General features: G+C 65.6%; 1 protein-coding gene across 5 annotated transcripts in view; it reads left to right on the forward strand.

Moving 5' to 3' along the window:
• The window catches only part of PIEZO1 (piezo type mechanosensitive ion channel component 1), a 55086-nt gene that overhangs the window by 3987 nt on the left and 24909 nt on the right, over nucleotides 1-26190 (forward strand). For 4 of the 5 annotated variants that reach the window (XM_057534752.1, XM_057534748.1, XM_057534749.1 and 1 more), the window contains exon 2: nucleotides 21755-21850. In XM_057534752.1, coding sequence (XP_057390735.1) covers nucleotides 21755-21850 — 96 coding nt within the window. Of the gene's footprint in view, nucleotides 1-21754; nucleotides 21851-26190 lie in introns of those variants that run through there. The other variant, XM_057534751.1, reaches the window with a different exon arrangement.

Consider the following 26190-nt stretch of genomic DNA (forward strand, 5'->3'; position numbering starts at 1 on the left):
GTCCTCAGGAATCCCCTTTTCCTTAGAATTCAATGAAGTCTTGGTCTTTGCTTTGTTATCTGTTTTAGAAATATATAGACTTTTTTTATGTGGATTCTTCTGTTTATAGACTTTTTCCCCCTGGTTACCAAAGCAATTTCGTTCTTCCTCGTGCTGCAGACTCCAGGAGTCGCAGAAGTGGGTCAGAGGGCCGCTGGGTCTGCTGCGCAGCAGCTGGAGCCTGAGGCTGTCTTCAGGGGGGTCGGTGCTCTGCCTGTGAGCTCTGCCCCACTCCTGACCTTTGAACCCCTCTGAGTTGAGTTAAGCCTGTTTTCTGGATGAGGAACCTGGGGCTTGGGGGACTAGAACACAGGCGAGACAGGATGAATCTGGGGGTGAAATCTTTTCCTTCTCAGGGCAGGTGAGTCCCACACCTGCTGGCGGGGTGGGAGAACCTGGGGTGGGAGGTCTGGGCCTCAGTTTCCTCGCCTGTAAACAAGACAATAAAAGCTTGAAGGCCGATCCCAGGTTTCTGATCTCTTGGTCCCTGGACGGGGCAGGGCAGGACAGTCCTGGGGGGCCGAGTGGAAGAGCCGCCCACCACCAGGTCCTGAATGTGCAGAGCTGCCCGCCAGCCACAGGCCGTTTCCAGGCGGGGAGGCGTGGTGTCCAGAGCCACCGTGCGTGACACCCGCCTGCTCAGATTCCTGTGCTCACGTGGGACCTTTCCCCAAGTTCATTCAAGCGTTCTCTCACCCAGGTCTCGTGGGACGGTGCTCCGGGCAGGCGTCTAGGTTCTGGTTCAGGGCCAGTGGCGGTGGACATGGGAGGGGCTGGGCCCATTCTCCTCTCTAATGGAAGCCGAGGTTTCCTTGGCAGTAAAGGGAGGTATGGGTCCCCCGCAGCTCCCAGCGCCTTGGTTCTGTAAGTGCCTTTGCCGTATTTATTCACGCTGCGCTGAGCCCAGATGGGAAAGAAACACAGTGCAGCCAGTGACGCCATACAGAACAAGGTCCAGGCTGGGCGGGGCTGGGGGGAGGCGGGCACCCAGCAAGGCTGGTCTGCTGGAGGGAGAGAAGTTGCCAGCCAGGCCGGGGAGGGGGCAGGATGGCAGGTCCAAGGCTCCAGATCAGTGCAGCCCTCCAGGGTCCGACCGTCTGTGGAAGGAGGCGAACGGGTGGCCTGGTAGCTGGGGGGCTCCCATCCCCTAGTGGTGGCCAGTCGGAGGGTTGGGTTGGGGTGGAGAGGGCAGGGCAGTGCCGAGTGGACAGTCGGGGCCAGAGAGACCTGAGGCTTGACCCCCCCCCTGCCCCCATCCCCATTTTGATTCTTTAATTTAGTGTTAATTACACAAGTAATGTATCAATACTTGTCATAAAACAGTGAAGTGTTGGGTCAGATGAGACTAAGTTCCTTCTTTAATCCTTTTTTCCTGTTCTCAGAAGGAAGGCCCTGGCCAGCGGCTGGGGCCCAAGGTTGCTGTGTCCCCACCTGTGAGGTTAGGTGGCTGCGGGTCTTTGGGGCCACGGCAGCGCCCCCGCCCACCCCGACACGTGTGAGAGTGTTTCTTGGGGTGGCCTGGGGTCAGCAGCCTCTGCCCTGGAGAGGAGCCCGCAAGGCTCGGGGCTGGCGCTGCAGGCAGCCCTGCAGAAGCCGCCGACTGCGATGGGCATCGCCCGGCCCAGCCCAGCCGCCCGCTGCCGCCAGGGCACCCTCAGGCCGACGTGCGTGGCCCGCGCTTCCCTGCGCCGTCTCGGGCCTTTGCCGAGTGGGGCGGGTCAATTTTTCTGGTGTGTTTTAATAACATAATTATAGGGAGTATTTTTAGTTGCCTGTAACGGCCGACTGTTTACCAGGCTCCGACCTGCGCGCTGTTTTTCTCCGTGAGTATATATAGCCGGGCCTCTTCTCCTTCCCCGGGGTCAGGCTAAAGAGGGACCGTGGCCACCTCAACTGCCTCCTGTGGTTTCCTTTGCCAGCGAACGGGCGGCTGAACCGGGCCCAGCGGCTTCCGCCGAGCGGGAGGGGTCTGGGGGCTGCTGTCCTTGAGAGCAGGTGGGGGGGCCGGGGTGGGCGGGGCCTCCGTCCTGGGGTCCTAACCGCTGGCCGCGTGGGGGGACGTGTCCCATGCAGGGAGCTGAGGCGGGAGGGACGGGCCTCTCAGGCCCCTGGCAGTGCCCAGGTGTGCCCGCCGGGCCCGTCCCCCCAGCTCTCCCCGCCTCCCCTGCCCTTCAGTGGCCTCCCGTGGATCCTCTGGGGAAAACAAAAGAACAGAACTGCTATGTGCACAGATTCCTTGGGCCTGCGGGAGCAGCCAGAGGCCCGTGATTGTGGCCCGGACCGAGTCTGGGTCTGCATGGGCAGAGTGGGAGCGGACACGGCCCGGCTCCCGGGCAAGGGCCTCCGAGCAGGAGCCTTAGCGGCCTCAGGCCTGGGCCTCGGGCGCTCTCACCTCCTGGCACTGCCAGGGCCTGTGACCTGTGGCCGCCCCCAGTCACACCCCAGCCTCCCCTCGGGGCCCCAGGGTCCTGTTCTGCCTCCCTCTCATTCACTTGATTTCTGATTACGGTTAAAACACCATTTGAAACAACGCGTCATCATAACAGCATTAACGGGAGCTTTTCAGAGGGAAACTCAACCGTTTATGCCACTACCCCCAGCTCAGCTGTTTCATCCTCTCCTCCCCGTCGGTGGCCAGGGATCGTAGTGACCACGGGACACGCCCAGGAGCTCTGAGGGGCTTTGTGCCACGTGAACCTGTCTCCCCTGCTGGGGGGGGTTGTCCCTGGGCTGCTTCACGGAGGGGCAGGTCACCCTCACTGCCGAGGCCCCGGTCCCCGTGTGCCGGTGTGGGCCGCCGGCGGTGACTGTCCTCTCCAGCTGGCCGCCACGTGGGCACACAGCGCTGCATCGTTTCTCTACCTCAGCGTCCCCCCGTCCCCCAGCCCCCTGCAGCCTCCACCCATGTCCGCAAGCATCACCCCCCGCCTGGACAGACAGGGGCCTCGGCACACCCAGCCCCAGGCTTCCGGCTCTGCGTCCAGATGCGTCCCACAGCCAAGTGGCCTTCCCGGGACATCCGAGAGCTGCCCACTGCGCCCACGGGGCCCCCCTCAGGACGAGCCTCCACTCACTTTCCGGCCTGCTGCCAGCAGCACATTCGCTCCTGAGAGGGCGGCACTAGTGGCTTTTCATGTCACGGATGAGCACCCCGGGGGCAGAGTTCTTGCCCGTGACACTCCTGCCTCCCGGGAGCCCTGCCCCCACTCACGTCAGTGTCTGGGGTGACCCCCCCACCGCCCCGCAGTTCCTCTGGCTGCTCCTCTTCCTCCACCAACCTCCAGCTTGTATCTGGTCTCCCAACTCCCCCAGCTTGTCCTCGCCCCAGAACCTGCCGGCTGTCCCCCTGCCACCACCTCCTGTGGCTGCCCTCCTCCCTCCCAGACGCTTGGTCACTCAGCCGCCTCCTACACGTCACTCGCTCGGCAAACGTGTCTGGAGAACCTGCCTGTGCCAGGCCCTGCTGTAGGCTCTGGGGTCCCGACAGAGCCCCCAGGGGAGGACGGCACAGTCCACGCGTAGAGCTTTCCACTGAGACGTCAGGCCCTCGCAGTAAAGGGTCGGGCCTTACGTGTTCTGTCTGGTGGGTTGACAGTCAAGCACATCTGCCCACCTCCCCAAACGAGATGGAGAATGTTTCTGCCCTCCCGCTCACCCGCCTCGACTCTGACCTCTTTCCCCAGGTCGGTTTTGCCTGCACTGGGGGGTCCATGCTCGAGGGACCACCGGGGTGTGTACTTCTGTGTCTGCTGCCTTCCGTGCCTTCACATCTCTGGGATGTGACTCTGTGTGCTGGTGGTTCCTTCTTTCTGGTGCTGACTAAGGTCCCCTGAACGCACTGCCACGTTTGCTTATCCGATCACCTGGCGGGTAGGCGTGAGGCTGATAGCCGCATGCGTCTCCGCGGACACACGCTTGGATTTCATTCACTTCTGGCCGTGGGGTTGCTGGGTTGCGGGCATCGCGTGTTCACTGCAAGGAAGCTTCGATCTGTCCTCCTGGTTGTCGTTTAGGGGACGCTCCAGGGCGCTACACCCTCGCCGCACGTGGTGTTGGCCTCTGATTTTAGCTGGTTTGGGGCGTGCAGTGGCATCTCCCGCAACTCCAGTCTTTGTTACCCGGATGCCGATGATGTTAATCACCTTGGACATCTTCTCTGGCACGAGTCTCTAAGACTCCTTCACCCATTAAAAAAAATTGGACTGTCTGTCTTTTTATTTCTGGCTCTGGGGGTTCGTTGTGGACTCGAGATTGTAAGCTCTTTAGCACCTGTTTGTACCGCATGTGGTTTTCCCTGCCTGTGGCTACGATCCTAAGTGTCTTCTTTATGGTGTCCAGTTCAGAGCTAATCATCTTCTTTATGGTGTTCAGTTCAGAGCAGGTGTTTTTGATTCAAAGTCCCGTGGGCGCGGATGCTTCTGGCTGGGACGTCCTCTCCCATGCCCCCGAGCTGGTGGCTGTGACCCGGTGCCTGGCTCATGGGGTCCCTGAGTGTTTCCTGGTGGGTGGGCCGCTCCGCTCGCTGGGCTGGGCCTTCCCACTTCCTCCCCGCCCTGCCCGTGCCCTCCGCTCGCCCTCTGTCCCGTCCCGTCCCGTCCCATCCCGTCCCATCACATCCCGTCCCATCCCTCCCCTCCCCTCCCCTCCCCTCCCCTCCCCTCCCCTCCTCTGCTGTCTGCCCAGACCTCTGCCCGCTCTCATATCTCCTCTGGGGCCTCTGTCCCACCGTCTGCAGGCTCTTGTCCTGGTGTCGCTCCTGCGGTGGGACCGTCACTCTGCCCTTCCGCGTGGCCTCCCCTGGGCCGCCTGTTGGATGAAGCGGATTCCTTTCAGCCGCTGCAGAGACGGTCCCAGTCTCCAGATCCCCGTTCCTGGGGTTCCCAGGGACGCAGTGACCATCTCTGTGCTCACCTGCTTTCCCTTCTGAGTGTTCCCCTCAGGATAAGCTCCCCGGAGTCAGACCCCGAGTCCCAGGACAGGACAGACTCGCTGTCGGATGCACACCTGGTGCTTTGGCAAGTGCAGCCTCGCCCGAGTGGGCACAGCCAGGCCCTGGCGTGTAGCGTCCTGTGTGACCCTCCCGGGAGGCCTGTGCGGTCTCCCCGGCAGACGAGCCGCCTGCGGTCCTCGGGGCTTGTCCACGTCCAGTCTGGCTCCCTCCTCTCTCCTGCGGCCGGCTCAGCTTAGCACACGCTCCATGCTCACACACTCAGCTCGGCAGACACACGCTGGGCCCGTGTCTCCACTCCGTGCGGGAGGCACCCGCCTGGGTCCTCTCCACCCTTGCTGGCGGGGTGGTGCCTCTTCGCCCCTCGGCCCTTGTTTTCTCGTTACTGTCACTACAGCTTGGCTACTGCCCGGTCCTGTGGGTGGCAAGTGGACAGAGGCAGAGGCTGTGACAAGCGGGCACTGCCCGAGGCCCCGCGGGTGCCGAGCCCTGCCTGTGACACCCCCTTCCCGCCGCAGGAACGTCCCACACCTTATCAGCAGGTGCACACCGTCCCAGCCGGGGAGCGATGGCCAGGCCGGGCCCTAATCTCTGGAGGTCAGGAGCGGGGTGACACAGGGACAGTGGCCTGAGGCTCCGTGAGGGCCCAGGAATGGCCCCGAGGGGCCCGTCGGGAGGGCGGCCTTGCCCTGTGACCCGGCGGGGTCCTCCCCTGCCCCCGGATCCTTGTCCCGGCAAAGGGGCAGATCATGTGACCCCAGGAGGATGGGGTGAGCCTTGAAGCAGCGCTGGCATGTCCTCTGGCCTGGAAGCAGCTCCCCTCGGGGTCCTGGACGCTGGGGACAGCGGTGGGTCTGGGTCCTGTGTCCCTGTGTCCCCGCTCAGGAAGCCGGGGACGCCGGGCGCAGGATGGCCGGGCCCTCCTCTTCCCCTGGAGGCGGCCCCGCGGCCCCGTCGGGCCTTCCGCCGCTGCCCCATCTGACTGTAGCCCTCTTAGGATCTGGGGCCTCCGGGTGGCTTTCCTTCCCATCCTGTCCCATCGCGGGTTGCAGGTGGAGACACTCCAGCTGGGGGGCCGCTGGCCAGGCTTGCATGGCCACGCCAGGAGGGAGGGAGCCCGTGCTCCGCTCGCCAGGCGGCTCCCCTCCCGCCTCGCCCTCCACCCGTCCACCTGTCTTCTTGGAGCGAGACCCCTCTTTCCCCTCCCCGTCGCCTCCCTTGCCCCCCAAACTGGGTGGGCCACCACCCTGGGAGGGCTGTGCTGTGCCCCCTGTCCGCCCCCCTCCTTGGGAGAGCGAGGGATGAAGGGCTGGAGGCCGAGAGTGGCTTGCAGGGGTGGGCAGGAGGGCACTGTCCTCTGGGGGCCCACGCGGAGTTGAGGAGCCCAGCTGGGAGGAGACCCCTGGCCCTCAAGGGCCAGAGGGGGCATGAGGCAGATGGGGGAGTAACCCTCCAGGGGAGGCTGCAGGGGGCTTCTGGGCTGCACGGGCTCTGTCACGTTCCAGAGCCATCCCGGGGCGGGGCCCGCGTGTGTCTTCAGGAGGCATTGGAGGCCTGCAGGGGTTTGGGGGGCGCTGAGGACTCTGAGAGGAAGGGGCCCCCAGGGAGGGCAGTGCTGCCGGGGGCAGGGGCGGGGGCAGGGGTGCCTTGGCAGGGGTGACCTAAGGACGTGGCGGGAACTGCCAAGGGTCATCCCGCAGAGCAGGAGGCGGCGGCCGGGCACTGGGGCCATCGGAGGGGAGAGAAGCTGGAGGCCCTTCTCCCGTCTCTCTCCTCGGCCTGTCTGCAGGTGGGCGGGGGGCCTCATGGTGTGAGTGCGGCTGCCAGGGGCTCGGCTTCCGACGCCTGTCCGCTGGTCATTTGTAACTTGAGGCCGGTGTCCTCACTGCACTGTGCTCTCTCTGGTGGCTCCCGCTGTGGCTGGGCCACGGGAGCCCGTGTGGCTTTCCTAGTCTCTGGGCGATAGGGCATATCACGGGCTTCCTCCCTTGCCACCGGGCAGGGGGTCCAGGAGTCCTGTCCCTTCTCCCCAGTTCTGAACACAGACCTAGGACATCAACCCCTGGAGACATGAGATGCTGGACCCCGAGGTAGTGGGACGGTCATGCCAGTGGCCGTGCTCGGAATCCAGCCTCCTGCCAGGATGGTTCCAGGGCTTCGGGGTGTTTGTAAATGGGAATTTGGACATCGTCACCCCCTGTGTCACTTCAGTGCCTCCTTGTCCTGCCTGGTCCTGTTCTATGCACGGGCAGAGAGTGGGGGGCCCGCTGGGGCTGCCCTGGGACCTCAGGTGGTTTCTGCCCCATCCTGACCGCTGTCACTGGGGTGCTCCAAGGTGCTGCTGTGTCGGGATCCAGGCTCCAGTGTGCATGGCCTCTGTGTGCCCAGCCCCTGCCGGGCTGTGAAAGTCTTCAGGACCTGTGGTTTGAGGCCACATGCTGGGCCGGCAGGTGTCCTTGGAGCAGAGCAGCGGGATGGAAAATCTCCCAGGCCGAGCCTCTGTCACCTTTCCTCTCCCGGCATCGAGCTGGACCAAGTCCCGGCTCTGCTGCTGGGCATCCTGGGGAAAGTCACTCAGCCTCTCTCAGCCTTGAACTCTTCACCTGTGGAAGGGGGACCCACACTGTGCAGGGAGGCCGTCCGGAGTGGGGCCGGGGGTGCAGAGCCTGCTACTACGCCAGGCGCCCAGCGCCAGCAGCCGCCCTTCCGTCCCTGGGGCCTTTCTGCACCCCGGTTGTCTTCATCTCTAGTTGTGAGATTAGCACCTGCCCTGCTTGGCCTCATGGCTCTTGGGGTGACCCTCCAGGTGACGTGGGTGGAAGTACTTTGTAAAGTCGCCCTGAGTGCGAGGCGGCCGTGCTGCGGCTCGCACACCCCTGGCCGCATCTCGGGAAGCCTGGGCGCATCTCGGGAAGCCTGGCCGCCCAGCACGTTAATCAAGGCACCCTAAAGCCCTGGGACACGGTGGTGGCCTCACCAGGGGGGAATCTGCGGCAGAGTTGTCAGTGGCTTGGTAACAGCGGGAGCTGAGGCGGGGGCAGCAAGGTGAGGACACCTCGCTCAGGTGAGCACAGTGGATGGAACCTGCCAGGTCTGGCTGAGTCATGGCGGCTGGGCGCGCCCGCAGGACAGCAGCACCGCATGGCCGACCCTGAGCTGCTGGCAGGAAGGGAGTGGTGGGGCGGATGCGCGGCCTGGAGCCCGGGCCTGGGGCCCTGGGAGATTGGCCGTGTTTCCTGGTGCCCCCCCAAGGAGTCCCGTCTGATTCGGCCTGGCCTCTGAGGCGGTGGCACAGAGAATCGGAGCCCAGAGAAGCTGAGCCAGTTCCAAGCCCCAAGCTGGAAAGCCCAGGAACCAGGAGCCAGCTGGGCCGTGACCCGTCCAGGGAGGGTGGGCGTGTGGTTGGCATCTGGGCACAGAGGGACGGGATGCTCTGGGCGTCAGGTTCCCATGGGATCCGTCACAGAGTGTGAGGGTGGAATCGTGTGTGTGGCTGTCAGAAGGGCCCCCAGCCAGGGGGCGTGTCTGCCTGGGGGGGACATCCCTGGCCTCGGGAGCCCCTCCGGGTAGAGGGACGCTGGGGGGGGGCGTGGGGAGCGGGTTTCTGTGGGCCTGCTGGGCGCCAGGGGGCCCTCCCTGGTCTCCCGCCATCGGCTGTGGCAGCGGGACGAGGCACAGGATCCCTGCGGCCTGTCCGTGTGTAGCGGGGACGCCTGGGGGCCTCCTCCCCGGAGGTGACCAGAGCCTGCACGTTCCCAGAGGCCCAGCCCTGACCCTTGGGGGCAGAGGTGGGAGGTGTGCTGAGGCCTGGTTCTGGTCCCAGGGCCCCTGGGCTGTGGGCAGGTGGCCTCGGGCTGAGCACAGGCCGGGGTTTGGTGGGCGGCCGCAAGCTTTCTCCCTGTCGCCGGAGAACGCTCAGCTGATGCGTACCCACGAGCCAGCCGCTGAGGTGTATGGGCTTGGTGTCCCTGCTTCACGGGGCAGGGGGCGGGGGGACAGAGGCCCGGGACGGCACACAGAGCCTGAGTCCTGTGGCCACAGGCTGCCGGGCCCAGGAACGCGTCCTCTCAGCTCGGGGCGTCCCTGGCACTTCGTGGCCTGCCCGTTGTGGGCGGCAGCCCCGAGGTGACAGCTGCCCCTGTGCTGATGGCCGAGGCCTTCTGGGGGCTGGGCCGCCTGAGACTGGGGGCGGTGGGTGGGAGGTGGCCTGCTTGCTGCTCGCTGCCAGGAAGGGTCTCTGGGTCCTGGCCGCCCCCGGGGAGTGGAGCTGGCCGGGAGGGAGGACGCCAGCTCCGCCTCGAGCCTCGTGGGGGCCTGTTCGCCATGTTGCTCGGGACCCCCGCGGATGTCTGCCGCTTGCCTTGCTGTCGGGAATCGGATTAGTTTTCCAGAAACACCGGATGTGGTGGGTGAGAGGCAGTTTTTGCCGCCCCTCTTTTTCCAGGAACTGAACGTATGGCTTCGGCCAGGACTGCCCCGTCCCCAGCTGCCCGCGCTCTCTGCTCTTACGTGGCTGCGCCTCCTCTGTCTGGGGAGCTGACCCCGTCACCAGGAGCCGGTGGGGACACTCCCGCCGCGTGGCCCGGGCGCCGGACGGGCGGGGGGCATACCTCGAGGGTCGCTCTGGGTCTGCGATGCTGGACCGAGCCTGGGTGATGGCCTGGCCTCGGCCCCTCCCGCGGCAGCACGGACCCTCAGGGGCTCGAGCCTGCATCTGGAGGGTCCGTCGCCCGCAGGAGGTGATAGCGAGCTGGGCCGTGGCTGAGGGGCAGGTCTGCTGTGCGCGGGGCGGGGTGTGAGCCGCGCGGCTAGTTTAGGGAAGAGCCCGGTGGTGCTGGAGCCGTGGGCACAGCTGGGGGTCCCGTGAGGGAGCGTGGGTTTGTTCCGCCGGTGACAGGGGCCGCGAAGGGGAGCTTGTGGAGCTGAGCTCCATCCCGAGAGGACCTTTGGAGGGAACCGCTGCTTCCTGGCTGCAGGGGAGAGGCCGCCCCGTAGTGAAAGGCCCGGCTCCGTCACTCGCTGGCTGAGTGGCCTTGGCTTGTGGCCTGCGGGGACCTCCCTCCCCCAGCGCAGTCCCTGCTCCGTGGGCCGACAGCTCCGAACAGCCAGCCTGGGCAGGATGGTTGGGTCTGTCCTGGCGCCCTGGCTGCGAGCTGATGGCGTTGCGCTGGCGGGATCTGAGAGGGGCGAGCGGAGGCGGGCATGGGTCCGGCAGCGCCAATCCCCCTGCCCCAGCCCTTCTCGGCAGTCCTGGAGACCGTGCCTCGGGAAGTTTCAAAGCGGATTTGAGAGGGGAGAAAGCCCCAGACCTGCTTAGTCCTGTCGGGTGGGCTGCCGGGGGACTCTGGGTTCTGGTCTCCTGGGAGTCAGGAGGGGCCGAGACGGGCTCACGGGAGCCCGGGCAAGGGTAGCATCTCTGTGGCGGACATGGGGCGAAGCCCAGGGCGCCCGAGGCTGCTTTTGTAATCTTTCCGGTCCAACAGCTGCCGGCCTGCATGCCCCCTTGGAAATGACCCCAGGTGGAATTCCAGAGCCCAGAAGTGGCTCTTTCCTGGAAGGATATCCTGAAATTCATGAGCGTTTTTTCTCAAGGAGGGGAGAGGAGTCCTGGGGAGGTGAACAAAGGACACTTCAGCTGAGTGGGTGAAGTTTAATCTGGTAATACATGCGTTGGCAGGAGAAGTAGAACTTGCTTGCTAATTATTTCTGTGCTTCTCTGCATCTAAAAAACTTCTGAAAAGGAAGAAAAGGAAATTGGACGTGCTGTGAGTGGGTCAGCAACCTTTCCTGCCGAGGGGTAACGGCGGCCCACTCCTGGCTTGATGGAGCCGGGGTTCGAGCCTGGGGTGCACCCTGCCCCCCGCCCCCGTCTTGCCCCTGGTCGTGGATGCTCAGAGTGGCGTGAGCTGCAGCCCTGCTCCAGGGGCTGGTGTCTGTTGGCGGGGGCGGGGGTGCAGGCTGAGCCGCCCTGCCCAGACTGGTTTGTTAGGAGCAGACAGTGTTGATTTTTCCCTGGGTCACCGTGCACTTGTTGAGTTTCCAGAGCCCGTGTGGGGCCCCCGACACCCTTTCTGCCCCAGCCCTGCAGCCACCTGGGCCCAGACCTCAGAGGCGGGTGGGCCGGCCTGCCGTTCACAGTGCAGAAGCCTGAAAGCAGGTGGATCGGCCAGGGTTCTCCAGAGAAACAGTCAGTAAGAGATGGATAGATAGATACGGTGTCTTACGTAGCCGCGTATACACGACGAGAGGGAGGGAGAGAGAGAGGGAGTGAGAAGGAGATTTGTTTTAAGGAACTGGCTCGCGCAATTGTGAGACCAGTCTGAAATTTGCAAGGAGCCCAGCAGGCTGGAAATTTGGGCAAGCCTTGATGTTGCAATCTGGAGTCCAAATTTCTAAGGAGCTGGAGAATTCCTTCTTCCCTGGGGGCCTCAGACTTTGCTATAAGGTTTTCTTCCAATTGGCCGCACATTTGGGAGGGTGTCCACCATCCTCCATTGCCTGCTGGACGTGGAAGTCCCATCTAAGGTTGACTGAACAGGCTGACACGGGATGAAGCACCACGCCGGCCCGAAGGCCCCTCACAGAAGCTCCCGGCCAGCCTGCCACTTGGGGAAAGCAAGGCTGGGTGTGCTGGTCGGCACGTGATGCCTCTGGTCACACCTCACACTCTCGGGCAGTCCCCTGACCTCAGTGTGCTCGCCCAAGTGAAGAGAGCAGACAGGTTCTCCGAGGGCAGGGCCGCCCCCGCTCCCTGCCATCAGCACCCGCTCTGTGCCACGTTTGTGGGGTGCCTTCCGGTGTCAGCGCTGTGCTGGGGCGGGCGTCTGCTGGGGAGCAAGGTGGTCGTGGGGCAGGGGCCCATGAATGTCCCCTTTCTCCCAAGGGGCCCTGACGCCATCTCCTGCTGACACACACGGGTGACCAGAGCCTCCTTCCTAAACGCCCAGGCGGGGACGCCCTCCCCGCCGCAGCTCCCGCGTCCCTGAGGAGGGCAGGGCCCTGAAGGGGCCTGCGGACCCGCCCCCGCCTGCCAGCCGGAGGTGGCCGGGTGGCATTCTTCCCCTCTCCCTAGGTGCTGGGAAGGGCCCTGGAGAGCTGGGAGGGCTGTGACCAGGCTCTGGGGCTGTTGGCACGATCCAGACCAGACAGGCGGACGGACTCGGGGTGCTGCGGGCCAGCTGAGTCACAGGGTGGGGCTCTGAGGCAGCGCCCCACCCTTCAGTCCCGGGCCAGAGCTGGCGGCAGACTGGAGCGCCAGTCCGCCCGCGGCGGGCACCCACGTTTGGAAAGGTGGCCCTGGCCTCGGTGGCTGCTGGAAGGTGACACAGCCCGGGCTCTTCAGAAGCCCCGTGGCCTCGGGCCCGGCTGCGGCAGGGGTCCCACGAATAATCAGCTTGCTGCCCCTTCTAAGCTGGGAGGACTGTGCACCTGCTTCCTGCCAGGCCCAGGTAGCCTTCCGTCGGCAGGGCGTGTCCGCCGGGGCCACGTCACAGCACGTGGCTCTGGGCAAGCCTGGGATCTGCGACGCCGCCAGATCCACAGGGGACGCCGATGGGGTGGCCTGGGAACCCCCCTAGGAGGACCGCGGGTCTGTAGGAGGGGTTACACCGCCTCTTGTCACACGGATGACTTTTGGGAAGATGTGTGGGCTGCTGGCTGGAGGGCCCTGGGAGGGTGCAGTCTGCGTGTACCCCCGAGCCGTGGAAGCAGCACCGGCCCCGCCGCTCCCGCGGCTTCGCGTCGCCTTCCGAGTCCCCTCGCGCTGCTCTGGGTGCTACCTACCTGTCCACGTCGCCCGAGGGTGCGGAGGCCCTGGACGGGGTCTGTGTGAGGGGTGCTGGTGGCCGAGGCTCCCCGAGGCCCAGGCGGGCAGTGTGGGTGGCGAGGCTCCCCGAGGCCCAGGCGGGCAGTGTGGGTGGCGAGGCTCCCCGAGGCCCAGGCGGGCAGTGTGGGTGGCCGAGGCTCCCCGAGGCCCAGGCGGGCAGTGTGGGTGGCGAGGCCCGAGTCCTGCATCAGGAGGGTCCCCCTCCCCCTCATTTCTGGCGCTGTGGCGTGGGGGCCGCCCCTGTCCGAGCCCCACTATGTCGACCAGCCTGGAATTCTGGGTGGGGTGGGAGTGGCCCCGGGTCCTGAGCGTCCTTGTTTACGCAGAGCTGAACGCCCGGGCTGCTGTCCCGTCACCACGTGTGTTTCTATCTGTGCCCCCCAGACGGGCAGCCTTGTTGCAGGGGCACGCGGACACTCTGGTTGTCGGGGGCCACTCGTCTGTCCCCTGTGAGCTGGCATGCGGGCTGTGGGGTGCTCCCCGGGGAGCTGGGGGACGGGGGTCCGGGAAAGAGCAGGTGGAACCCGGCTGCGTGGGGCTGGTGTGCCGAGGAGCCGGTCAGGGCTCGGTCTCCGCGAGGGCAGCGCGGCTCTGGAGGGCCTGACGTCCGCACGGGCACCGCGGCTGCACCCTGTGTGCCTCAGTTTCCCCGTCTGACAAATGGCCAACAGGAGCCCCTCGCTGGCACAGAGCCCAGGGTTGGGCGTGGCAGCGCTCACGGGGGTGCAGTGGGATCTGCTCCTCACGGTCTGGGGGTGCAGCTCAGCTGGGAGGCCCTTTCCTGGAGCCTGGAGGGGGTCCTGTCTGTCCCTGGGACGTGTTGGAGGCAGGGGTCTGGGAGGGCGGGGGCCCTGCACAGGGCTGACCCACGTGGAGACGCCAAGGGTGCCAGTCTCCCCCCGTGTGGCAGGAGGGCTCCCCATGCTGGGCACTGGCCTTGGGGACATGGGCTGGCTGTCACCTGCTCACTGTGGCCCTCCGTGCAGCCCCAGGTTTGGCCCCCGTCTCGGCCAGGCCCTGAGCTCTAGGTGGCCTGGGGAGGGGGCACGTTGTCAAACCACTTCCGGGGCAGAGATGGGGAGGGGCGTGTCTGCACGCTGTCCCCTTACCTGTCAGCCTGCAGAGACTGTGCAGATAAGAGTGAGGCCTCCTGGGGCTTCCCTGGTGACGCAGTGGTTCAGAATCCACCTGCCAACGCAGGGGACACGGGTTCCAGCCCTGGTCCAGGAAGATCCCACGTGCCGCGGAGCAACTAAGCCTGTGCTCCACAATTACTGAGCCTGCGCTCTAGAGCCCGCGGGCCACAACTACTGAAGCCCGCGTGCCTAGGGTCCGTGCTCCGTGACAAGAGAAGCCACGGCGATGAGAAGCCTGCGCACCGCAACAAAGCCCCAGTGCGGCCAAAAATAAATAAATTTATAAAGAAGAGTGAGGCCCCCTCCTGTTCTGGGAGGCTGGGGGTGGGGGCGGTCTCTGACCCTCTCTGTGGAATGCGGAGTCCACCCCTGGCCTGGAATCCCGCCTCTCCATCGTGCAGGGCGAGGTGGGTGGGAGCCCTGACCCTCCAGGGGAGCAGAGGCCATAGCAAATGCCGGCAGCTCCAGACACAGGGCCGGGAGAGCGCCGTTCTCCGGGGAAGCCCCGTGGGCCCTGGTCTGGGGGAGCTGGCTGGTCCCCGGCAGTGCCGAGGGCCCTCAGGGGAGGCCGAGCTCTGGGGCACGGGGTCTGAGCAGCCTCGAGGGCAGGGGCACCGAAGGGCCTCCCCCGCGTCTCCCTGGCGGAGGAGGGGCTGCGGTGGGGCCTGGGAGGTGGTTCCCCTTTGAGTCAGGAGGCCTGCGAACGGCCCTTGAGGCCCACGCCTGACCCCCAGCGCGGCTCTCTCCGCAGCCCCCCACCCCGGCCTGGCCACCCGGCCCGCCGGGCCTGGGCAGTGCTGGTCGAAAGCTCAGGCTCAGGTTTTCACGTCCCACCTGCTTCACCTGCCGGTCACCTCAGGGAGCCGTCCTCCACCGCCAGCCCGGTCGGAACGGCTGCAGCGGTACCAGCCTGGCCCGTGTGGCACGTTGTGGGCAACGCTGGTGCTGTCGGGAGCCCCCCTGAGACGTGGTTCGGCCCCTTCCCCTGTGTTGGGTCCACGGCCGCCACCAGGCCCCCTTGGCCCTGGGCAGTCGCCGTGCTGCAGGGAGGGGACCAGCCGCCTGCGCCTGCCCTGTGCGGTCAGGGCGCCGTGCAGCCAGGTTTCCCGGACACCGCGCTCGCTAAGCCTGGACGCGGCGGCAGGTAAACCCTCCTCCTGCACCGGGCGCCCCAGGCTGCTGGCGGGGCCCCACGTAGGTAACACAGTGTCCCGTGGCCGCTCCTGTCCCCTCGCTCCGTCCTGCGCAGCCCCATCCCCACGAGCCTGCGTCCGTGTCCGTGGCCTCCCACCTCCTGTGGGAGGAAGGGGATTCCTTTGAAGGTCGCCAGGTCCTCGGGCTTTGTAGGCCTGTCCTTCCCGTGGCGCCCGGAGCCGGCTGCCCCCCCTGCCCTGCGCGTGGTCCCACCCGAGACCGTCCGTGCAGGGAGCCCCGAATGGCCACATGCAGCCCTCGGCTGGCCGGGTGGGACGGGGTTTCAGGCGGGCACGTGCTGCGCGGACCGTGAGGGGCAGGTGGCGGGCAGTGGAGGGAGCGCGGCTGAAGGGCCTGCCGTCTCGGCCGCAGGCGGGTCTGGGCGGCGGGACCCCTTAGCGCCCCCTCGCCCAGCCCTCCGTGGGCTCTCCGAGGGGCCCTAGGTGCCAGCCCCGTGCTGCCTGTGCTGGCCCTGGCCACGACCCTTGTCCCGAGGGTAGCGGGTGCGTGGGGTGGACCGTCGGCTGACCTCCCCGGCCTTCCCCCTCCAGAAAGCTGGGTCTGATCTAGCCCTTGGTCTCCTCTGGGTCTGGGCCTGGAGGGCGGGGGCGTGGCAGGTGTGGCCACCGCGTGCTGTGGGTGCTGCCGTGGGAGCTGCGAGGCCCGGCTGCCTGTGCGCACGGCCGGGGACGGCTGGTGCCGCTGGGCGCTCCCACTGCCACGTCTGTCCTCTTCCTCTGTCGCCCGCCCGCCCGCCTGCCCCTGGCAGAAGCAAGCAGGGAAGTGTTTATGGGTTTCTCCTCTAAGCCAAATAAGGCAGAGCGAGCAAGCTGGCTGGAGATGCAGCGGGCCGGGGGCGGGGGGGGGGGGCGGCCGGGCTCGCGCGGGACCCCCGCCCTGGCAGCTGCCCTGGCCTGGCAGCCTTCCCCTGGGGTCTCTGAGCCTCGGGGTTCCGCCTGGCCCTGCCCAGAGGAGCTTCACCCAGCTGGCGGAGAGGCAGGCCCGAGGATGCCCGTTGGCGGGTCAGGAGACCCCGGGCCTAGTCCTGCCGCTGCCGCGGGGCCTGGGGACTCCGATGACTCATGTTCTCCCAGCCTCCTGCCCGGTGTGTGGAAGGGAAGCCTGGTCCTGGTGACCCGACTGCCCTGTGGTGTGTTCCCCCTCGTCTTCCCCTCGCGGTCAGTTCACTGTACGCAACCCCAGTTACACGTGAGAACCTTCTCCCCGTGAAGGAGGCAGCTCCCAGGCAGGGCCGAGCCGCCTCCCGCACAGGTAAACACTAGCTCCACTTAGTGTGGCTCTTTCAGGCGTTTTAGACATTCACACTCGTGTGTCTGTTCTCGTTTAAGTTTTTTTTAAAATAAATTTATTTATTTTACTTATTTTTGGCTGCATTGGGTCTTCGTTGCTTCACACAGGCTTTCTCTAGTTGCAGCGAGCGGGGGCTACTCTTCCTTGTGGTGCGCGGGCTTCTCATTGCGGTGGCTTCTCTTGTTGCGGAGCACGGGCTGTAGGTGCACGGGCTTCAGTTGTTGTGGCACGCGGGCTCAGTAGCTGTGGCTCGCGGGCTCTAGAGCTCAGGCTCAGTAGTTGTGGCGCACGGGCTTAGCTGCTCCGCGGCATGTGGGATCTTCCCGGACCAGGGCTCGAACCCATGTCCCCTGCATTGGCAGGCGGATTCTTAACCACCGCGCCACCAGGGAAGTCCCTCGTTTAAGTTTTACACAAGAGGAGTGGCAGTGGGCGTGGCTGGCCGTGACTTGTGTCCTCCAACAGGGCCTTGGAGGTTGGTTAGTTCTCTCTGCTACCTGCCGGGCACCGTTTCCATGGCAGCAGCCCCCTGAGCGGGAGTGGTTATGACCCCCCCACACACAACAGCTGGGGAAACTGAGGCCCAGAGAGGCCCGCGTCTCCTGCAGGGCTCGGCCTCCAGCCGTTTCACAGGTGGGGAGACTGAGGCTGGGGTGAGTTCCGTGGCCCCTGGCCCGGGCTCTTTGCCACCGAGCTGCCTCCTTCCAGAAGCTCTTCCCAAGCGCTCAGCCCACGGCCCTTCTCCCCGTGACCCCGAGCCAGGGCCAAGCAAGAAGAGGAGGAAGGGGCCGGTGAGCTGCAGTAGCCCCTGGACTCTGGGCCCCGCGCCCTCCCATCCTCCACCCCGTTTCTCCATGTGCCGTGGCCTTGGCCGCCCTGGAAGGGGCCTGGCTGTCCCCCAGCCTGGTGGGAGGGCGGGCGGCTCTGCCCGGGCCCTGGTTTCCCACAGCTGACCCAGCAGACCTGCTACTCCTGGACCAGCCCCCCTGCTGCATCTGTCCCCTGCAGGCTGTCCTGTAGGGCTGGTTCGGCAGCGCCTGGGGCTGACCCTCACCCACCCCCTTCTGCTCTCTGGGCCACCTAGACCCACACCATTTCTGCGGGGTGTCAGCCCCCTGGCTCAGTTTCCTCATCGGCAAAGCACAGGTGACAGTAGTGCCCCTCACGGGTGCTGGGCAGTCATGGCGGCCGTGGTGCATCCCCCCCAGTCCTGGCCTCTCCCTGGGTCTCCCCCAGGCCCACTGTCCTTTCAGCTCTGATGCTGACGCAGGCCTGGCATGACCTCTGAGCCTTCTCGTGCTGCCCCTGCAAGCCTCTGGGGTCACCCGCCCACGCTGGCCTGCGGGTCCCACTGGCCAATGGCGTGGTGCTCAGGCTGGCCTCCTATGTGTCCCGGGGCCTCCCCGCATGGGGCTAGAACACCCCTCGGAGGGTCGAGGTGAGGACCCCGAGGGTGCGTGAAGAGCTGCCCATCCTTCCTACAGCCCTTCACACTGCATGCCTTCCCCCACTTCACAGGTGGGGAAACTGAGGCTTGGGGCAGGCGGCCTCCTCAAGCTCCCTCGGGAGGACGGGCCTCGTGTCCTCTTCTCCCACCCGGGGTGCAGGCCAGCCTTGGGGTGACGTCATGGCACCGCGGGTGGACCTGGGGTCTTCAGCGTCTGGCCGCCCCCCTCCCCACAGGCGCCCATCTCCCTGCAGGCCGGGCCGTGGTGTCCAGCTCTGCGTGGAACGTCCCGGGTGTTTGTGACCTCCACGCCGGCCTCCCTGCCCTCCCTTCCTGACTGGGCACCAGCTGAGACCAGGGTCACTTTCCCCATCTGCAGGACCGGGCTCTGATGTGCTGGGTGAGGGTCTCTGAAGGGTTAAACATGCCGGGAGGGGTGGGGGCGGCCTTTCCTGCCCAGCAGGCAGCCCTGCTGGCTTTCCCTCTGCCCTCACCCCATCCTATTGTTCCTGGCTCAGGAAAAGGCATATTTCCCCCATGAGGTCACCAGCCACGGGCAGCTCTGATGGGGAGGTGGGAGCTGCCTGGGCAGAGCAGGCCTGTCCGCCTTCTCAGGACGTCCCCACCGCCTCTCCACCTGAGTGTCTTCCTTCTCTGCTGGAGCCTGGGGCTGCCCCAAACCTCCCCTGGCCTTCCCTGAGTCTTAGCCGGCCCTCAAGGCCAAAAGCAATGCCACCTCCTCCAGGCGGCCTGCTCAGATGCCCTGAGCCTCCTCGTCACGCAGAGTCACAGTGAGGCCACGTTCATGGCACTTAGACCAGCGGCCCCGAGGGCTGGCTGTGGAGCCAGGAGTCTGGACCCACGTCCTCACTCTCCCGGCACGAAAGCCCTTCTCCTGTGGGAACCTGATCCCCCTCTGAACAGGGGAGACCTCGGGAGCCGGCCCCGTTTCGAGTCCTGTTCGCCTCTGCTCCCTGCTCCCGTGCTGGCCCCAGGCCACTCTTGCTCTGCTGGCCTCTTACCCTGTCCCCAGGCCCTGACAACAGGGAGGGGAGGTGGGCTGGGAATGTGGCCCCAGCCCCCTCTCTCATCCTGGCCCGGGGCGACCCTGCTGGGGCTGGAGGCCAGCGGGCCCAGCTGTCCTGGCTCACGTCCCCTGGGTCAGCGTCCAGGGCTGTCTGACGCCACCTGCCTGCCGGGGCCAGCTTCCTGGCAGGGGGACCACCTGGCGGCCAGTCTCTGCGGGGCCGCGCTCCTAGGCACCCCATGGCCTCTGTTCCCTCATCTGTGTTGGTGGAGACGCTGGCGTCCCAGGCCGCGCGCATCCTCGGTCTCTGCCGTGTCCCCCTGGGGACAGTGCCTCCTGCTGGGCCGTCTGCTCTGTGTCTAATGCAGGAATGACTCTGAGGGGCCGTTGTCGCCCCTCCAGGGCAGGCCCTGTGCGGGCTGTGGCGCCCGGCGACCCTCCCAGGGTGGGGCAGTGCCCGGCAGCGCCCACTTGGGGCTGACGTGCTGTCTGTCCCCGAGTCATCCCACGCGCTCCCCCGACCCTGCCCCCTCTGACTCTTCATCTCTGATTTCCTGCTTTTGGCAGATGGAGCTTCTAGATTCTTCTCCTCCTGCTTGGCCTGGGGCTGGGGAGGGGACGGAGGCCGGCCCCACCGGCTGCAGACGGCAGGGCTCTGGCTGGCCCTGCGCCTCCAGTTCTGGTCTCTGAGATCCTTCACTGATTTCTGGGGCTGTTTGTTCTTTTATTTTGGTAGAATGCACATAAGATAAAATTTACCACCTTAACCATTTTATTTATTTATCGTTATTAAGTTTGGGGGCCACGCCACGCAGCATGCGGGATCTTGGTTCCCCGACCAGATATCGAGCCTGTGGCCCCTGCAGTGGGAGCGCAGAGTCGTAACCACTGGACCGCCAGGGAAGTTCCTTAACCATTTTTAAGTGTACGGTTCAGTGGCATTAAGGACATTCTCAGTATGGTGCAACCGTCACCACCACCTCTGGAACTTTGCATCTTCCCAGACCGAAACCCTCATCTGGGAAGCACTAGCTCCGTCTCCCCATCCTGGGTCAGCGTCAGCGTCAGAGCCAGAGCCAGGCCTCCGGGAGTTTCCCCAGGGCCTGCACTGCGTTCGCCTCCCTGTCACAGGCTAGCGAACGCCATTGCTGGTGCGCGTGTGCTCGTTCAGCTCTGGTGTCCTTGGCGGATCAGAACATGAGTACCTCAGGGCAGAGACCTGCAGTGTGCGCCCTCAGGAGAAAGTTACCTGGATGGCTGGGTGGGTGGGTACCACCTGGCTGGCACTGTGGAAGGAGAGGGGCAGAACCCAGCAGGCTGAAAAGTGCAGCTCTGGGAAACAGAAAGGAACTTTACAAGCCTTTGCCGTAAATGCATTTCCCTCCTGCCTCTTGGGCCAGATCGGATTGATTTTTTTGTTTTTACGAAAACGTATAGTTGTGGAAAAGCTTTAGATTTTGAGTTGAGCTGTTGGCTGTGGCAGGTGTACGTGGTGGAAGGAGGCTGCTTAGCTTTAGGGGTGCTCCAGGGAGCGGGAGGGCGCGGCAGCGTCCAGGAAGGAAGGCGGCCTGACCAGAGCTCGGGACCGCGGCACTGGCCGCGTGGTGCTCCGGGGCTTCCGCATTGGTCGGGTGATGGGGGGCTTAAGGAGACAGTGGGAAGGGGCTGAACACCCCACCTGGCCCTGCCACCTGCTCCGGGGAGATTGTATAGCTGAGTCCGTGGCCGGGTTCAGGTCGGCTTGTTCTGGCCTAGGCCGTCCAGACGGCTCCTAAGTGGCGGTCCAGCCATTGCTGGGCTCACGGGCCACACCTGGGGGTCTGAGGGGCAGAGAGCAGAGGTGGGAGAGTGACCCCCCCTTGGAGACCCGATCCGGGGTGGGCTTCTGTCCCGTGCAGCTCTGCTCAATCACGATGACTGGGCCGTGAGGCTGGGCTGTCCGCGGGGGCCGGGGGTTGGATCCGTGGTGGACACTGGCGCCCACAGCCAACTGCTCCGTCCTGGGCCTGGGCGGGCAGGGCTGGGTCACCCGGGCCCGCTTGCTGGCTGTGGTGATTGAGGAGCGGAGTGGGCAGAGGTGGCTCCAGCCTGGGGACCTCGCCAGGGCTGCCCACGCGATGCTGGTCTCCTCTGGGCAGCGAGTGGGGCTTGCCTGGCCCAGCCCCCTCTCGGGCCCCCGGGGAAGGCTGAGTGGCCCGGTTGCTCAGTGACGAGACCTGAGCTGGGACACACGGCACCTCCCTGGCATCCCCAGACCCCCTCACTTCCTGGGGGCGGGTGAGGTCCCGGCACCCGCTGCACTTCATCAGGATGGGGTCAGCCGCACGAGACGCGGGGGGCGCCCTCGGGTCAGTGAGGGGAGAGGTGGAGCGGCTGCAGACACGTGCGTGACTCGTGCCCCGGGCAACATGGGCGCACCCGGCTGTCTGGGAGGCGGAGGTGGGGGGAGGAGGCTAAGGGAGCTGGACCCCAAAATCAGCCGTGCTGTGTGTTGACTGAAAACATAGCATCTTACAAAGGGGAGAAAGCAAGGCGGGAGAATGTCATGACCTCAGGGTTGGCCCCGTGGCAGGGGCTCTGCAGACACGACGGCCACGCTTGTCAGTGGACAGCGGAGCCGTCGTAAGTCAGGCACGGTGCTCCCGGTAGCAGTGACACGTCACACACTGAGCGAGGTCGCTCGCCCACGCGGGGAGGTGGCAGCCTCGCAGCGGTGACACGCACAGCACCCACGGCAGAGAGGCTCAGGGGGCGATGGTGGGGGGCGCGGGGCTGGCTGCCTCCACCCCCCGGCGGCCGGGCTGACCGCGTCCTGTTTCCTCCGCAGCCTGCCTCTTCCGCGTCAACGCGCTCTCGCTGGTCTACCTGCTGTTTCTGTTGCTGCTGCCCTGGTTCCCGGGCCCCTCCCGGCACAGCATCCAAGGTAAGGGCGGGCAGGGCTCTGCAGCGGGTGGCGGGGTGACTCGGGGTCTCGGGGCTCTTTGTCCAGCTGCCTGGGGGTGGGGGAGCGTTGGGGCCCCGGCAGAACCGGGCAGGGATGGACTTTCTCCGCGGATGAAGAGCCACCAGGGAAGGATGGGTGGTCCTGAGTTTCATTTTTCATGGTGGACCCTTGGCTGGTTTCACAACCTCTTTTCTGACCTCATGTCCCAGGGGCCATGATGCAGGATGCCCCTGGGGCGTCCCCTGGCCGTGGGCTGGGCCGCCTTCCCGCCGGGTCCCTCCCCCAATCCCCACCCTGTCCCAGCGCCGTCCTTGCGGCCCATCTGCTCTGAGCGGCTGCGGCCAACCTGAAGTCCAGGTGCCGCGCAGCTCCCCCGCCCCGCCATGGACTCGGGCTCCAGCCACGTGCGCTCGGCGTGCTGCGGGGCCTCGGCTTCCCCCGGCCACCTCGTCGTCGGGGTAACGGGGTAGCTGGGCGCACGGCGGTCTCCACCTGGTTCTGAGCTCTTGGAGGGCGGCCTCTGTGTCCGCCAGGCAGACGGGTGGGAAGGCCCATCAGGGCGCCTGGGCTCCCAGGACGGTGTGGACGGTGGCGCCCACGGCACGGACTCGTCCGAGAGGAGCTGGAGCGGAGAGGACCCCTGCGTAGGAGGTGCCCTGCCCCCTGCCCAGCAGAGCACGGGCCCCTGTGAAGGGAGCACAGGCCTGCAGGCGGGTGGCACGGGAAGGGGGCACGGCTGAGGGGTCCCTTCGCGCTGGGGCTCCCACCAGATGCTCTCTGGGTGCTTCTGGATCTGCTGTCGTCCCAGCTTCTCGGTGAGGACAGGTGCCTGGGGACTGCTGTGTGCCTCGTGGGTAGGGAGGCCATTAGGTTTTGGAGGGTGAAGAGAGGCGCCCAGGCTTAAAAGAGGGTCCCCAGGGAGCAAGTTGTCAGGGTGTGACACCCTGTGCCCGGCGGGCTGAGGGTTTGGCCAAGACCCTGGAGGGAGGCATGCCCACGCACTGCCCCCGGGGGGTGCTGGCCACTCTGGGGCCTGGGCATGGCCTGTGGCTGCTGAGACCACCCCACACTGAGCGGCCACACGACACATCCCCACTCACCGTCCGGAGGTCGGAGTCTGGCCCGGGCCTCACGGGGCGAAAGCCCAGGTGTCGCAGGGCTGGTCCCTCCTGGAGCCTCTGGGGAGCACCTGCTTCCTCATCTTTTCCAGCTTCTTGGCTCGGGGTCTCTCCCTCCGTTGTCCAGGTTGGCGATGGCCAGTCAATGACAGTCACCCCCTGTCACTCTGACTCTGCCCTCCTGCCCCCTGTCCACAGTTAGGACCTCCCCTTCCAGGGAGACCAGGAGCAGCTCCCTGTTGGAAGTCCAGCTGATTGGCACCGTTGGTTCCCCTTTGCTGTGTCAGGAAGCACTCACAGGGCCCCAGGATTGGGCATGGATTTCCCTGGAGGAGTGTCATTCTGCCTTCTACAGGGTGGCAGGTCACCCCTCCCCGGCCTGTGGCCTCTGGTGGTAACCCCCCCTCATCAGCCTCTCTCCCCACTTGGGGCACTCGTACGGAGCCCTGATCTTGGAGTGTGGGTAGAATTCAGGGGAGGGGCCCCAGCACGGGGGCGGAGCAGAGAGCCACGGGGGACTGCGGGCCAGACCCCTCCCCAGCCGGCTGCCCCAGCTGCCCCCCAACTCCCAGCTCCCTGGGGAGGGCTGCTGGGCAGAGTCTGCCATCCAGGCCTTCCTCTCCTCTCCGTGGACCCCGTTCCCGGGCTCTCGGCTCAGAGCGGCTTGTTCCGTCAATATTTCCTGCCCCCTGGCAACTGGGAACACTTGCTTCTAATTGGCAGTGGGGGAAGCACAGGCTTCTGGCCAGGGCAGGAGTCCAGAGTGGGGAAGGGTCAGGGAGTGGAGGGCGAGGCGCTGGGGAGACTTGCCCGCGTGACCTCCATCCGTCCCTCTGTCCAGCCCCAGAGGCTCTTCAGGGACAGGGAGGTTGCCGGGTTTTTCCGGGCAGGAGAGAGGAAAATGTGAGGCCTGCCCGTGCCTGTGCCGCAGCTGGGCCTCGGCGCCGGCAGCAGGTGGAAGGTCTGAGGCTGCGCAGGGTGCCCGTGGGCGCCGATTCCTGGCCCCGTCCCCGTGGGGGCGTCAGCCTGACCCCGGCTCCCTGTGAAGGGCGGAGAGGGGTCAGGACCATCACTTTGCCGGGCAATGGGGCGGCGGCCATGGGCCACGTGCCCCACGCAGGGCGGCGCAGGGCGCAGGGCGGGGCGGGGCAGAGGCGAGGCGGGGCAGGGCGGGGCAGAGGCGGGGCGGGGCAGAGGCGCAGCAGAGCTGCAGGTAGACCCGAGGCTCAGCTCCTGGCGACCTGATTAATGTTTAGGGACTCAGGGAGGCCCTGTCCCTGCCTTAGCACAAAACCCAGCCCTGCGGCTGCTCGCGGGAGAGGGTGCACCTGCCCCTGGACCCCCTCGGCTCTGCTTTCACTCAGGTGCTGTTTGGACGTGGTGGGCCTGGCGGGCGGGTCTGGGTCGCCTCGCAGAGCGGTCAATGCACCGGGAGGCTGCCTGTCTTTGCTGGGTGAGGGGATGAGAGGCTCTGCCATCCCCCCAGACCTGTGCCCTCCTGCCTGTGAGCAGACGACGCCCCGGGGTCGGCAGAGCAGCTGGGACCCCCTCCCCCCGGCCTCGTGCTCAAACTCTGACGTCCCCCCGTGGGGACCCTGTCCCCCCCGCCCCACCTCTGCACCGCCCTCGGTGTGACGGGGCCTCGGACGACCGGAGGACGCCCCTTCCCTCAGCTCTGCTTGCCCAGATCGCGTCAGGAGGGCGAGGTCTGCAAGCCGCTCACCGTAGCGCCGGAGCCGGGCCCGGGGTGGGCGCCGCACCCGCAAGGGGCCGGGGCTGCCCCAGAACAGGGTCGTGGGAGCGGGGCCTTCGTGGCGGCAGGTGGTGCCGAGGGCGGAGAAGCCCTGGAGCGTTTGCAGGCTGAGCAGCCGCGTCAGGGAGGTTTGGGGCTCAACCCGCTGCCCGCTCTGGGTCAGACAGAGGCTCCTTGTACCCGCCACGAGCCTCCCTCTCTTCTGCTCCTGGCGCCACAGCCTCCAGCCCCACGTCCTGCGTCTCCAGGTTCCTGCCTGAGCCTAAAGTCCCTGAGCGGAGCCCCGGCTCCTTCAGGAGGACAGACTTCCGTGTGACCCCTGCCCTGCACGACAGAGGTGGGGTTGCCTGCCTACGAAGGCACGCCCCATCCTTCCGCGGCGCTCCTGTGCTGTGCAGGCCTCACGTGACCGAACGAGTGACCCCAGGTCAAGGAGAGAGGCAGGCGGCACTTCCAGCAAGTTCAGTGTGTGGTCTAGCGCCCATACGCACCCTGCGCGCGCCCACCAACGATGCTCCCTCCTTCTGACATTCAGGGCCGAAACTCGGAATCCACTGGGGTAGACTCCAGTGGTCGCCTGCCACACCCTTTATCCCTCCTGGGCAATTCAGGAGCCCCACACTGGCTTGACCCCCCTCCCCCTCTGAAATCAGAGCTGCCCTTTGGCCTCACCCAACACTGCTGTCAGCCATCCCTCTATCCTCTCATTCTCCATCCAACCATCCTCTAATCCATACATCCTCCCGTCCTCCCATCCACCCATTCATTCATATATCTGTCCTCTAATCCATCCATCCGTCCTCCCATCCATCCGTCCATTCATCCAGCCAGCCTTCCTTCCTTCCATCCATCCATCCTCCCATCCGTTCATTGATTTATCTGTCCTCCAATCCATCCATCCATCCCTTCATCCATCCTTCCATCCATCCATCCCTCCTCCCAACTATCTATCCTCCCATCCATCCATCCATCCTCTCATCCATTCATCCATCCCTCCTTCCATCCATCCCCCATCCCATCATCCCCCATCCATCCATCCATCTCTCCTCCCAACCATCTCTCCTCCCATCCATCCATCCATCCTCTCATCCATTCATCCATCTATCTCCCATCCATTCCCCCACCTATCCCCCATCATACATCCTCTCATCTACCATCTATCCATCCATCCTTCCATCCTCCCATCCATCCATTTATCCTCCCATCCATTTGTTCCCCATCCATCCCCCCATCCCTTCATCCATCCATCCCTCCTGCCATCCATTCATCCATCCATCCATTCATTCCTCCTCCCATACCTCAACTCATCGTGTGAATTCCCAGGGTACAGCCACCTCTCGGAGCCTGAGGCTTTGTTCTGTGGGCAGGAGAGCATCCCAGCTTCGATAAGCAGCGTGGTGGAGCGCTGGGCAGGGCCTTCCCTGGATGGTGCGTGCTTTCAGCCCGCA

Source organism: Balaenoptera acutorostrata, chromosome 19 (genome assembly GCF_949987535.1).
Source record: "Balaenoptera acutorostrata chromosome 19, mBalAcu1.1, whole genome shotgun sequence".
Lineage (NCBI taxonomy): Eukaryota > Metazoa > Chordata > Mammalia > Artiodactyla > Balaenopteridae > Balaenoptera > Balaenoptera acutorostrata.